At 40.2% G+C, this 14625-nt stretch overlaps 1 protein-coding gene across 1 annotated transcript in view; it reads right to left on the reverse strand.

Moving 5' to 3' along the window:
- col5a2b (collagen, type V, alpha 2b) overlaps positions 1-14625 on the reverse strand; it is a 273958-nt gene that overhangs the window by 93898 nt on the left and 165435 nt on the right. Inside the window, exons 18-20 of the mRNA XM_060827360.1 lie at positions 11711-11764; positions 1193-1291; positions 1055-1099 (exon numbers count right to left, since the gene is read on the reverse strand). Of these exons, the coding sequence (XP_060683343.1) occupies positions 1055-1099; positions 1193-1291; positions 11711-11764 (198 nt within the window). The remainder of the gene's footprint in view (positions 1-1054; positions 1100-1192; positions 1292-11710; positions 11765-14625) is intronic.

The following is a 14625-nucleotide window of genomic DNA, read 5'->3' on the forward strand; positions in this document are numbered from 1 at the left end:
TGTATTCCTGAATATTAAAAAAAAGAGTTAACTTGTATAATTGGATGAATCATCAATGGTATGCCTGACGAATAAAAAGACAAATGTATTGATGGCTCAGGGGTGTCCATCAATAATGGCATAAAGTTTTTCTCAATTTCCCTTTGGACCAAATTTTGAATTGATGGATAAGTGTACATGATCCTATATCAAGAGATGGTTGATGAAGTGTGGACAGCAACTCAGGCAGCATCTGACAAACAAGAGACTCTCTTGCTCCTCAGGTGCTGCCTGACCTGTTATGCTTTTCCCAGTGCCACACTTTATCGACCCATGATCCTATATAAACCAAATGAGCATGTTACTAACTGGGGATGGCTGATTCCATTATTTGAAGTGACCAGCAGTCAAAATTTCTCTATTACCTGAAAATATAAAATCAGCATGCACATACAGAAATAAAATTCATATGTTTATTGGAATTGGAAAATACCCTGTTCTCTTTGAACTACATTGAAAGAAAACAGTCTAACAAGCCTTATAAAAAGATATAGATAAACCACATGGGACTTTAACTCTATTAACCTCCCTTTCCCAACCTATCATTGATCTGTTTTTTCCTTCTCAGGAGAATTTGCAGTCCTATGTCCAAAGTAGAATGCAAAATTATGTACTTCACCTCAAAAGGTTTACAATGCACAAGGCACATTTGAGATCTTTACCTATCACGTTTTAACTATGTGGAATTTCAGAATTTTGTTGCAACATTTTCAACTTTGTTTACAAGGACAATAAAGTTAAAAGAAGAAGAAAAATGTGAAGCATGAGTAATTTTCATGCGTGGAAGGAAAACAACAATATAGAAAACAAAGAAAGATAAACTAATCAACCAAGTGTAACACCAAATAAAAATACATGAGGTTAAGTGTCAGGAAAATAATTAAATAGAAGAAAGAAATTGTTACTTGTTGCAGCTATTTTCCTGAATCTAACTATTAATGAGCTTCTTCAATCCTTAATGGATCAAGACAGATGTGGCAAAAGTGGCAAGTGAAAATAAATATAAGAAACATACCAATGGGCCTTTTGCACCAAAGGTCCCATCCATACCATGCTGACCCTACAGATAAAAAGAAAGGGACAATGAAATATTTGCATGGCAGGATGTTCACAATTATTCAAAATCTTGAGCACTCATGATTTTTGGACTTACGATGTTGCCCAGAGGTCCAGGGTTACCCTGGCGACCTGGCGTACCACGTTGACCCTGGGGTCCTTCAGGCCCGCGGACGCCTGTTGGACCAGGTCCACCCTAAGAACAAATAAGGAAAAAGGGAATAGAAAGTTAGTACAGCCCTCAGGTTTGTTGAATTGTTTTATATATTTGGTATCAAAATAATTAAATGTACAAAGCTGAATTAATATTCTTTCACAATTGTGCTCACCATAAATTTTAAGTTCCAAAAACAGTTGTGGATTAGAATGTAGATTCTAGAAGATTCACAAACCAACACTGACTAAACAAAGGAACTGACCTAGTAATTAAGTCTTTCAACTCACTGTATAGAACATGGGTCACAGTTGCGTCAAATCATCCCTCCTTTGCCGAGGAGTGGATATTATAGATCTCATTCAAATCTTTGATATGTTAAAGGCCAAGCTGATTAATGGGAAAGGTTGATAGGAGTCCAAAGTATTTTAGCTCCTGGGTCTCATTTCCATGCTCCAGTAAGCACCCACATTAAAACCAATGGGAATGAGGTGAGCTGGTGCGTGGCAAAAATGGAATGTTGTGCAATTGGAGAAACCTCTAAATACTTGAGTGAAAAGTGACCCTTTAATGTAACTGGTGATTGAGGGAAACAATCATGGTTAGGGAAGCAGGAGGACAACTCCAAGCCAAAGGCTTAGCTGTTAGACTCAATTAGAGCACTCCTGCTCCTCCTGGCCCCAACACGATGGCTTTAAAACAGCAAAAACAAATGAACTTACCTCAGTCTTTTCTGGAGAGAATTATGTTTCCAGCCAGATTTCATTTTCTGGCATTTTAGTACATGGCAATTTCTGCCAAAATTGGCAGATAAACTCTTATCAGGATCTAAATTAAATCATATGATCGTTGAGATTTAATTATTAACAAAGCCTTTACCTGTTGTGTCAATGCAACAAGAAGCACCTTATTACTCCTGGCCAGGTAATGTTAAAATTAAGCTGGCATGTTTTTGAACTATGCATACTCACAGCTACCTGGATTACACCTCTTCTCACCCTACCTCTTGCAAAAATGCCATCCCGTATTCCCAATTCCTCCGCCTCCGCCGTATCTGCTCGCAGGAGGACAAATTCCACCATAGAACACACCAGATGGCCTCCTTCTTTAGAGACCACAATTTCCCTTCCCACGTGGTTAAAGATGTCCTCCAACGCATCTCATCCACATCCCGCACCTCCGCTCTCAGACCACGCCCCTCCAACCGTAACAAGGACAGAACGCCCCTGGTGCTCACCTTCCACCCTACCAACCTTTGCATAAACCAAATCATCTGCCAACATTTCCGTCAACTCCAAAAAGACCCCACCACCAGGGATATATTTCCCTCCCCACTCCTTTCCGCATTCCGCAAAGACCCTTCTCTCCGTGACTACCTGGTCAGATCCACACACCCCTACAATTCATCCTCCCATCCTGGCAACTTCCCCTGCCACTGCAGGAACTGTAAAACCTATGCCCACACCTCCTCCATCATCTCTATCGAAGGCCCTAAAGGAGCCTTCCACATCCAACGTTTTACCTGCACATCCACTAATATCATTTATTGTATCCCTTGCTCCTGATGTGGTCTCCTCTACATTGTGGAGACTGGGTGCCTCCTAGCAGAGCGCTTTAAGGAACATCTCCAGGACACCCACACCAATCAACCACATCGCCCGTGGCCCAACATTTCAACTCCCCCTCCCACTCTGCCAAGGACATGGAGGTCCTGGGCCTCCTTCACCACCACTCCTTCACCACCAGATGCCTGGAGGAAGAACGCCTCATCTTCCCCCTCGGAACACTTCAACCCCAGGGCATCAATGTGGACTTCAACAGTTTCCTCCTTTCCCCTTCTCCCATCTCACCTTAGTTCCAAACTTCCAACTCAGCACTGTCCCCATGACTTGTCCAGACTTGTCCTACCTGCCTATCTCCTTTTCCACCTATCTACTCCACCCTCTCCTCCCTGACCTATCACCTTCATCCCCTCCCCCACTCACCCATTGTACTCTACCACCTTGCCCTCCACCGCATCTCCTCCACTTCCCGCTCCTCCGCCCTTGAGCCCCGCTCCCCCAACCACCATGCCCTCCACTGCATCTCCTCCACTTCCCGCTCCTCTGCCCTTGAGCCCCGCTCCCCCAACCGCCATGCCCTCCACCGCATCTCCTCCACTTCCCGCTCCTCCGCCCTTGAGCCCCGCTCTCCCAACTGCCATGCCCTCCACAGCATCTCCTCCACTTCCCACTCCTCCGCCCTTGAGCCCCACTCCCCCAACCGCCACCAAGACAGAACCCCACTGGTTCTCACCTACCACCCCACCAACCTCCGTATACAACGTATCATCCGCCGTCATTTCCGCCACCTCCAAACGGACCCCACCACCAGGGATATATTTCCCTCCCCTCCCCTATCAGCGTTCCACAAAGACCACTAACTTCGCGACTCCCTCGTCAGGTCCACACCCCCCACCAACCCAACCTCCACTCCCGGCACCTTCCCCTGCAACCGCAGGAAATGTAAAACTTGCGCCCACACCCCCTCCCTCACTTCCCTCCAAGGCCCAAGGGATCCTTCCATATCCGCCACAAGTTCACCTGTACCTCCACACACATCATCTTTTGCATCCGCTGCACTCGATGTGGCCTCCTCTATATTGGGGAGACGGGCCGCTTACTTGCGGAACGCTTCAGAGAACACCTCAGGGACGCCCGGACCAACCAACCCAACAACCTTGTGGCTCAACACTTTAACTCACCCTCCCACTCCACCGAGGACATGCAGGTCCTTGGACTCCTCCACCGGCAAAACATAACAACACGACGGTTGAAGGAAGAACGCCTCATTTTCCGCCTGGGAACCCTCCAACCACAAGGGATGAACTCAGATTTCTCCAGTTTCCTCATTTCCCCTCCCCCCACCTTGTCTCAGTCGGTTCCCTCAACTCAGCACCGCCCTCCTAACCTGCAATCTTCTTCCTAACCTCTCCGCCCCCACCCCACTCCGGCCTATCACCCTCACCTTGACGTCCTTCCACCTATCACATCTCCATCGCCCCTCCCCCAAGTCCTCCCTACCTTTTATCTTAGCCTGCCTGGCACCCTCTCCTCATTCCTGATGAAGGGCTTATGCCCGAAACGTCGAATTTCCTATTCCTTGGATGCTGCCTGACCTGCTGTGCTTTAATCAGCAACACATTTTCAACATTGTACTCTATGCTATATTCTCCCCACCCCCACCCTCCTTTAGCTTATCTTTCCATGCTTCAGGCTCTCTGCCTTTATTCCTGATGAAGGGCTTTTGCCCGAAACGTCGATTTCGCTGCTCCTTGGATGCTGCCCGAACTGCTGTGCTCTTCCAGCACCACTAATCCAGAATATATAATACAAGTCAAGTGCACTTGAACTCTTTCCCTCCAAACCAACTTTTAGGAATAAATATGATGTAATTATATTACAACGTTATGCAAAACAATTTAATTGCAAAAGGACAAGTGACAGCATACATTTGATCAGGGTCCAATCAAACCTTGGACAGTGTTAAAGTCAAGCACTACAACAATCTCTTGGATAAGCCATTCCATGATGTCATGGAGCATAGTGAAGACAGTTCTAGGAAATAATGAGGAGGTTGGTTGAACCTATTGTATAGTTCAAAAAGGAACCATAGGTTTCCAATACATTGGCATTTTGCCAGTGAGAACGATGAGGAACTTGGTGCATAGCTTTCAATGATATAGTGAGGAAATTACGTATTTTGATTTTAATTAAGCAAGTACATTTCTTGAGACTAAATTCAATATTTAAAATTTTCTGTTAAAATATTCCATGTTGGAGGTACTGGTTGTGCACATGGCAGGTGTTGAAATTCTTCCTTCTGCTTTTGTTCAATGTTTGTGTATGAAAATTTCTATTTGAGATATGACAAGGCAAATTTTTAACTTGTTTATAATATTTGTATTAGGAGTCGGATATTAAGATTATTGATTTCACCGTACGTCATAAAAATTTTTAGGTACTATGGAAAATATATCAACTGCAACGACAATGGAAGAAGTGATCTTGAGATGTCAGTGGAAAAATAGTTTTCGTTAACAAAGGGAGGCTGGGAAAAAGATGGTAATGAAATCATCATCAAGAATTTCAGATTTCATTGTGAAAGCAATTGGTCTTCATTGGTTTTAATTATCTTTTGGTATTTAGGTGAAATAGAAATAGTCAATCCAAACAGTTAACAGCCATTCCTCAATATCCACAAACTGAATTTGAATTTATATACTCTTGTCCAATATGAAAGACGAACAACTTTGCTAACTAATTCAAACTAATGTGATTATGTCCAGAATGCTATTGTCTTTTTTCCCATTGTCTGATTGCAAAATGAATGTGACAAATTATTGCAACATTGCATGTCCCATTTGTGTATAAAAGATCTGCTTCCATGGAATCTATGTTTTACCACTACAAATCTTTTATTTTCAAGCAACCAGATATTATACTACAGAAAATAAGAATTAAAGATATGCGAATAAAGTAATATTTTGGTAAAATTGTATAAACTGCCCCAGGATATGTTTTGTGTTTTGCAATTCTGTGTCAGACCAGAAGCAAATCAAAACCATAACACAACATGAATAAGTCTGGAGTAGTGCAGTATGAAAATTAAACCATTTATTAAATGCAATACTCAATTATATATTGTGCCATGAAACTGTCTTTTGTAACTGAATTTTTCCAAAGTAGCTAAGGAATTTATACATTTTACAAATAAACCGACAGAGAAATTGAGGTTATTCCGCCTACATTTGGTATTTCTAAGTATGTCTGGGTTTTTCCAAACAATTTATTTTTTTCTCTCTCCAACATATATCTATCCCAGTATTTTCTGACTGTTCTTCACCCTCTGAAGGCACTGACTCATGGTTGGGTATAGTTCCAGAGCCAAAGACTTTCCATGATCCTCATGTCTAGGGGGACTATTAGTAATCAAAAGCAGGCAATTTGGTTAAATTTCCCACTCTATGCTAATCTGCCCAGTTTTGCCCAATTGAAATCAGTTAGCTCAACATGGGCTAAGGATTAAACCTTAACCAATATGATCTTTTTTGCTCAATGGCATGGTATAACATTTACCTAACATACAGAATATATAATTCTTCATTTTGGAGATCCACACCAAAACTTCTGATTGTCAATTACACCAGAAGTTCATTCAGGATTATTGCTTAATCAACAGCAAGCCTGTAATAAGATTTATATCATTCCCAGTAAGAAACAAATGAGAAGCTTCAAAGTAAGTAGTCAGATATTGAATAAAGTTAGCTAGAGCTAATGTTTTAAAAACATTGACATTCTTGTGAAGGAGGAGATCTTGTGGCATAGTGGGCAATGTTTCTGGCTCTGAGCGAGAAACTCAGGGTGCAAGTCTCACTTTAGGACTTGATAGTCAAGAAAGTCACATTTACAACATGGTCAAACAGATTGAGTACTCACTTATACATTCTTCCAACATATGCCAATAGCAGTAGTATCAGTTAGAAAGATTCCTCATCAGCCATGAGATGGAAAGAGATGAGAGCCTCAACCATCACTCTCTATAGCTCTGGGTGATGATGTGCATATAAAAATGTATGTTGCCACAGCAACTCAGACTTCTTGAAGTGTTGGAAGAATCAGGGTTGGGGGAGGGAGGGCATTATTGTTGCTAGATAGCGTACTTGACTGGACAACCAATGTGGACCATTTTGGTGTGAACAGCGTTGAGTCCATTTGGGGTGTATTTGGGAGCCATTTCCTTTTCAGAACTGCAGTGGAAAGCAAGATGATGAGGGTCAGACTTGGTTTTGGGCAGACAACAAAATAAAAAAGGTATTGTTAAACTTAAGGAGTGAAACTTAGGCCAGCAGTTTCTACCTGTGAGTAGGAAGATGTTGGATGCAAGCCAACTTCAAAAAATCAAAGAAGTTAAGATAAAATCTTTAACCTCTAATTGCTAGGTTGATATCCAAATACGCACTGACTTCTGACAAGTAGACTGGCAGTTCATCATTCCTGCCCCTCCCACCCCCACCTTCTTGCATAGTAGCAGTTTGCCAGATCTAGGTTCGAATAAATAGTAGCAATTCGCAGGCATTATGGGTCAAGTCAATGGCCTGTCCACATAACAAGGGGGTTAGTTATAGAAACAGTCATCAACTGCTGAATGTTAAGCATTGGAGGAAAACAAGGTAAAGAAGAGAAAAATAGTGTTTCTTATTTCCAAATGGCTCTTATTAAATTTACTTCACTGTCTTCATGTTCAGTTACCAGCTGGAAATTGTCTCTCGTGCTGTCAAACATACGGCTCACTTTCCCACTGAATAAGCCAAATTTGCCCACATTTTCCAGAATGGCTGTGTGAATGATTTCACAGAGTAAACATCTGCACCCAAATCTGCTGTATTGAGGAGACTGGAGGCAACATTGCCACGACAGCTGTTCACCCCAAGGAAAAGCCCCAAGAATGATGTGAAGTCTCATATCTAGTGGCTTCCTTGTTTATAAAATCTCGAAGGAGTCATACACCTCATTCCTACCAAAACAGCTCATGTTTTCCTACACACTGTGTACTATGATTAATTCTTTAGTCTGATTCTTCAAAACGTCCAAATTGGAATGAACATTTCACCAGAGTTGAGAATGGCAAATAATGATTCCTTCATCAAAACATTTTCTTTTCCTGCATGATCTTTTAAAAGGAGAAAACACTATTTTTCCAGATACTGTCACAACACAATTGAGAAGCAGTTATTTTGAGTAACAGAAAATATTTACTGAAATTATCTACAAATTGGAATGCATTGTTTTCCCTATTTAATGGCGCTTTTAAACTCAAGAGCTGCTTCGACCTTCACCTGTGTTTGCACCAACATTAAGTTGTAGAGTGATTCTCAAGTCCTTATGGTTATCTGCACTCGTTGTGATAATAAAGGATTGTCAGATCATTTTGAATTGCAGGCACCACTGATGAGGCATATTGTATCATCCAAACCTCGATTCCTAGAAACAACTACCAGTTAACCATATACTATGAAACTGGAGTTGCACAAGGGTCAAACCTGGTGGCACATAGCCTTCCTGAAGGGACTATTAATTAATGGAATAATTGAGTTTCAATCAGTAGTTTTTCAGGATACTTTCTATTGCTAGCCCAAAACTTTCCATAATGTATTTGACTTTATTACTTTCAAGTTATATTGAATTGCAATCACTAGACTTCCATAACTCATTCAAAGACATCCAACTCCCAATTAAAGTCAGTGCAAGATGAGACACCAGCACTTTGCTAACACTGAATGAAGTGGAAAAAGTAGTCAGGTCTTACCTTAAGTGGTGCAATATCACTTCCCAAATTAAAATATAACATCTTTAAATCTTATTTCACACACCTCATTTGTACTCTAGCCTTCACATCTTCAATGTGCAAAATGGATCTCTGACACAGAAAGCACATTATAATTGAACCAAATGACACAATAATGATTCAAAAGGAAACTATCTAACTAAAAGTTAATGTAGGGAGAGGACAGTTCACTTCAGCTAAGTGCATATGTAGAATGTAAAGAAGGAAGTTTAACTCCTCGTCAAGATCACTAACTGTACTGACAGAAACATCAGTAGGAAGCCCAAATTATTTGATAGTTTCTTAGTCAGCTGCCCACTCCAAATGGCCATAAAGAGGCAGCTGGCTAGCTGCTGAAGATTGTTTTGTATGTGGGCTGGCCAATCAAAAGAATCGCATTCATTACACACAAGTAAGAAAGCTGTCAATCAACAACCACCAACCACTCAGCTTGTTCTTCCAAAATAACCACTTTGGAATCAGTAACTACACTAAAGCAAAAATATTCAGTCAAATCCATCAATTTTTTGAAAACTTAGAATATGGTAATTTTTCTTTGCACCCACATAATTCAGGCAAGATCTAAATAACACGATAAAGAGATCAACAATGAATAAATGTAAACATGCATGGAATGTTGGAAATGCTGCCTATGTTTTCTACCCCTCATATGTTCTCGATCTTTTATGTTGTGCTCCTGATTATTGGTTTAAGCACATCTGAGAAGTTGCTGTCACTGGCAATTTCTTTACTCTAAAGATTTCAAATTTTTTTTATATGTAAGAAAATTCACTGGAGTCAGATAATTTTTAGTAGAAGCAGCATACTAAATCATATCCTGATCTATGTGAACACTCATTGCCAATACAAGTTACACTACAACTGTAATGGCTCTGTGCTTTGATGGTAAATATTCAGTCAGATAATAGTTGATATTGCGCAGTATTGTGCAGGAGCTTCAACTCCTGGTGTCATGTGAGATTCCTGGAATATCTAGACACATGCTGTTTATAGTTATGCGATAGATGATATAATTATGCATCAAAAACCATGTTTTTAAAGGTTTAATTTAAGCCAGCAACAATATAAAGGCATAAACATCATTATATCGTTTGCACATACAAAACAATACTTACATATGCAAGTTTTAGCTTGGTAGTGGAGAAAAGTGTTAACTTTCAGGCCAGGGAAAACCCCACAGAAAAAATGAACCAGGGAAGTGGGCTATTTTAACTCCCTGGCTCTTGTTAAAAATGCAGTACCAACTCCTGTTGGAGCGATTTCAAGACTGGGCAGTACAACAGAAACTAGGAAAGAAGCCAGTGGACTTCAGGCCCCCAAGAGAACAGGTGTCAGCATGAAGTTATAGTTGTGGGGTGTTTCCACCAGCCACACCAGCACTAGTGGGTGGGCGAATGCTAAAACGCTAACATTTGGGAAACCCAAGGATTCCTCCCACATTCCAGGAAAGTACTCCTGTTCCTCCCAGTCCAGAAAGAATCCATTGAAGAGATCAATTTAAATGCTTCCTTTTGCCTCCACTGAGTACCTGATAATGCCAGGCTGTAACTTCCACTTTAATTAAAACCTCACTTGGCCATTTGACACTGAGCTTGCACGATATTCACTTTGAGGTGCGGATTAAAATCAGGTTATCTTTCAGAGAACCCAGGATGTCTCTAACTGGAACTCTAACTCAGGAAATCAATAGTGCTGGATAAAACGGTTGTGAATGTGTGGGATTCTTTCCAAAAGAGAGCTGTTGAGGCTAGGTCATTAAGTACATTCAAGGCAGAGAAAGATAAACATTTAATCAATAAGGGAATCAAGAGTTATAGAATAAAGTGGAAAAATGGAGTTAAGGATAATCAATTATCCATGATGTCACTGAAAGACAGAGCAGACTCAATGGGTTGAATGGCCTACTCCTACTCCTATGTCTATGTCTTTTTGTTATCTCTAGCACCCATACCTTGTTACCAATTAGAGATTGATATCTACTTAAGAATAATCATGCAGTGCTGTGGGTGGCCAATACATCACTTTCTGAACAGTCAAAGCTCATCTAATTATAAGCTAAATAATTGTAAAGCAAATGTAATAATGTAACAAAATCAATTGAGGCAAAAATCAATTAGCCAGCTTCAAATAATAAATTAATGATCCTCTGAACAACCGTTTTGCACTTATAAAACCACTTTTCAAATATTTCAGAAAGATGACAAGCAGTTATTTATCATGCACAGTTTCTATGCCTACAGGGAGAAATGCAGCAACCAATTTGCACAGAACAAGATCCATCTGGATGCACACTAACTTAATCTGTTTTTGGTGATATTCATCTGTAGTTATTGCCTTCCTCAAAACTGCAGCGACAGATAGGCTGAACTTCAATCTAATACCTCATCTGAAGGATGCCACACACGTGCTCCCTCCGCCACGCATATATCACCTTAGGTTCTAAGATCAAATAAGGTTTGAATCCAAAGTGGACAAATTTAATTCATACTAAAGTGATACCAAACTAAGTCAAAGCTGAACATCAAATTTAAAAAATGTTCACAGACTGTTTTCAAAACAAAGTTGCATCAAAAATAATCAATATCAGGAAATATTCACAGAAATGGTCTAGCATGGAAAACAAGTTGGTCAGGAGAATTGCATCTTCTGTGACAAATGCTGCCATGTAATTCCTGAATTAGCTTTCTACCCATTTATTTTCCTGACAGAATAAACTATTTTCAAATATAGTCTTTTCTATCCCTTTTTTGTATCCATGTATTTAGCTTCAAATTTCAAGTATATCAAATGCCGTTTGCAAGATACAACATGTTTAGAAGTTAAAAATGTAAAACTTTGCACATCTTTCATCATCCAACACATATAACTATTTGTAAAAGTGCAGTGCATTAAAATTTTGCTACAACCCTATGCACATCACACAGTAGGTATATTTGAAAAGCCTCCAGTTTAGGACAAATTTCTTAAGAGTGAAGGTGAGAAAAGTGAAGAAAAAAGTAAATGCGACTGATCAGCTTTGAAAGAGAATTTTCAACAGTTCCAAAGAAGAGTTAACAAGAGGTCACAAATAGTTACCTTAGCGCCAGGCTGACCTGGGAAACCTGGGGAACCCATTAAACCGATAGGACCCTATTTAATAAAAATATAATGATATGTTATTGCAATAATTTTAAAAAGCAAGTATTGCCACATTAAAAATACTTTTTTTGCTAAAATTAGATTATAAATGTTCAACCTAACGCTGGCATGACCCAGGTGGTGTCTTCCTATGTTGCCTACTTTGCAAGCAGACATTAAAAATGCCTCAAAATTAAACTAGAATAATGCTATGGTGGTTTAAGTATGGCCTAAAGGTACACATTTTAGATCAGGCTACATAGAAAATGACAGTCACTCAATTTTTAATACCAGGAAAATATTTTTGGTCTGTGACATGGAACTTAAAGCACAGTAGCTCAGTGGTTAGCACTGCTGCCTCACAGCACCAGGGACCCGGGTTTGATTCCAGCCTTAGGTGACTGTGTGGAGTTTGCGCAATCTCCACTTGTCTGCGTAGGTTTCCTTCAGGTGCCCTGGTCTCCCTCCCATAATTGAGAGTTTGGTGCTGGAAAAGCACAGCAGGTCAGGCAGCATCCGAGAAGCTGGAAAATTGGCATTTGGGCATAAGCCCTTCATCAGGAATGAGGCTTGGGGGCTGGGGAGGCTGAGAGATAAATGGGAGGGGGGTGGGGTTGGGAGGAAGCTGGCTGAGTACAAAGGTGAGGGGGAAGGTGGAAGAGGAGGGTGGAGTGGATAGTTGGGAAAGACGATGGACAGGTTAGGAGGTGGTGCCAGGTTGGAGGGATAATGTGGGCGGAGGGAAATGAGGAAACTGTTAATAAACAGTTAACTTTCCTCTCACAATCCAAAGATGTGCAGGTTAGGCAATTGGCCATGCTAAATTGCACATAGTGTTCAAGGATATGTAGCTTAGGTGCATTAGTGAGGGGTAAATGGAGAGTAATAGCAGAGGGGAATGGGGCTTGGTGAGTTATTCTTTGGACAGTTAGTGTGGACTTGTTAGGCTGAATGGCTTGTTTCCACACAGTAGGGATTATATTCTAAAAGACAAGGCTGGCTTTAATATTGAAAGTAGTTTGTAATCAAACTCTTTTAACTGAAGAGAATTAAACCTGAACGTAGAAAATAGCAACCAAACCTAGGCACTTAGCTACCCTTACAGGCTTCTAGTTAGTAAAGACTATGCTTAATAACATAGATCACTGAAGTAGCTGTAACATTAGCAACAATGAAATATGGGAGACTTGTAGTTTTGAATTATATCTGTGATAGTTTTATTGTTTATAATACAAGGCTGATCCTTTCAATCCATACATGTCAATTTATTTTCGATGCTATTTACAAATAACCATTATCCATGCCTTCACAGAACAGAGAAACAAACTGGGAGCTACTCAATGATACCAATGTGACAGATGCAATCGATTCAATTTTTAATTATGACATGTATTTATCTATTAGTTTGAAAAGCAGCCTTTCCCATATGAGTGACAGGTGTAAATACTTGGATTCAGTTCCTTCAGCTCAATTAACTGAGTCAAGATAGACCAAAACAATGTTAAAACTGGAAGAGCTTTGCAAAGAATCATTAGTTAGGTACCAGCCAATTACCTTACTCTATCAGAGAATGTTAAGGGTTGAGCTATTATTTTTAACAGCTGACTCATATTGCTTCTGTTAGAATTGCAAACATACGGTTTGAACCTCAGTTGGATGGTCAGTCTGCATGCTTTTATCAGTATATAAAACTGTGGGAAATCATAAACTATTTCTGGTGCACAGCCTAAGAAAATAAATGTTCATTGCAGCATTCTATTCAATTTTTTTTATATGTTAGATCTAATATCAGTTCAGAGGCAAGGGTAGATTGTCTATATTCGACACAAGTAATGTCTAATGGAAGATAATCTAAACTTAACAGCTGTATTTTCATTAAGACAAAGAAAGACGGAATCAGAAAGAGACCATCAAATGTGAAAACAATGTTGTGACAAGGCAAAGGTCAGCCAATAGAGATAATTAAATCCTGGGTGTCCAAAAATGAATCACGCAAACCTCAATTTCACTTAATCTTTAGCTAAACATATTTTAGCAATTGTAGCAATGAAGAATGTGTTCAGTCTCTAGCTCTATTCTGTATTTCAGCTTACTAAGCAGAGAGAGAGAGAGAGAGAGCAAATCTTTGCAGGATTTGGACAGGGGATACTGATACAATCATCTTTTACATGTCAAGGGAAAGAGATTTTGCATTTCATTCTAAAACATCTGGGAAGTAGTTCAACTTATATTGTGTACTATTTATTGAAAATAACAAAAGAGAGAGAGAGATACACATGTTGCTTCTTTTGGGCAGTTCCTAAAGATGACACAGCAGAAACAAACACACTCAGTTGAATTCCACTGTAGGGTGGTTTTGGGGTGTTGAGTCAACACTTTCTGGCAGCTAGAGTAGCTGAGTAATTTTCCCATAAATATTCTCTTAATTAGACACATTCGAGCCAATCACCCCATTAAACATGACTGGTAAGTTTTTCATCAGAGGGCAAGCAATTCTGAAATCTCAGCAGAAGGTCCATTTCCAAAGAGGGGTCATGGAACTTGAAACATCAACTCTGTTTCTCTCTCCACAGATGCTAGCAGCCCTGCTGAGTTTCTCCAGAACTTTCCGCTTTGTTTTCTGAAGCCTCAGCAACCACACGAATGTTGCTGAGGCAGGGAGATGCCATCAAAGGGGAGAATGTTATTCAACATTTAGGATGGTCAATGGTGTACATCCCCATTGATTAGAGAGGAATCTCTCCAGAGGGATTTCTGGAGTCACATAAGGTGCAGATGGCTTCCTTTATGAGACTGCTTCACTAGTGGCAAAATAATGTCAGCCCTGCTTATTAATCCTTAATGGGGACTTTCATTATGAAAACTGGCTGGGC

This window comes from Hemiscyllium ocellatum, chromosome 7 (genome assembly GCF_020745735.1).
Source record: "Hemiscyllium ocellatum isolate sHemOce1 chromosome 7, sHemOce1.pat.X.cur, whole genome shotgun sequence".
In the NCBI taxonomy this organism is placed as follows: domain Eukaryota; kingdom Metazoa; phylum Chordata; class Chondrichthyes; order Orectolobiformes; family Hemiscylliidae; genus Hemiscyllium; species Hemiscyllium ocellatum.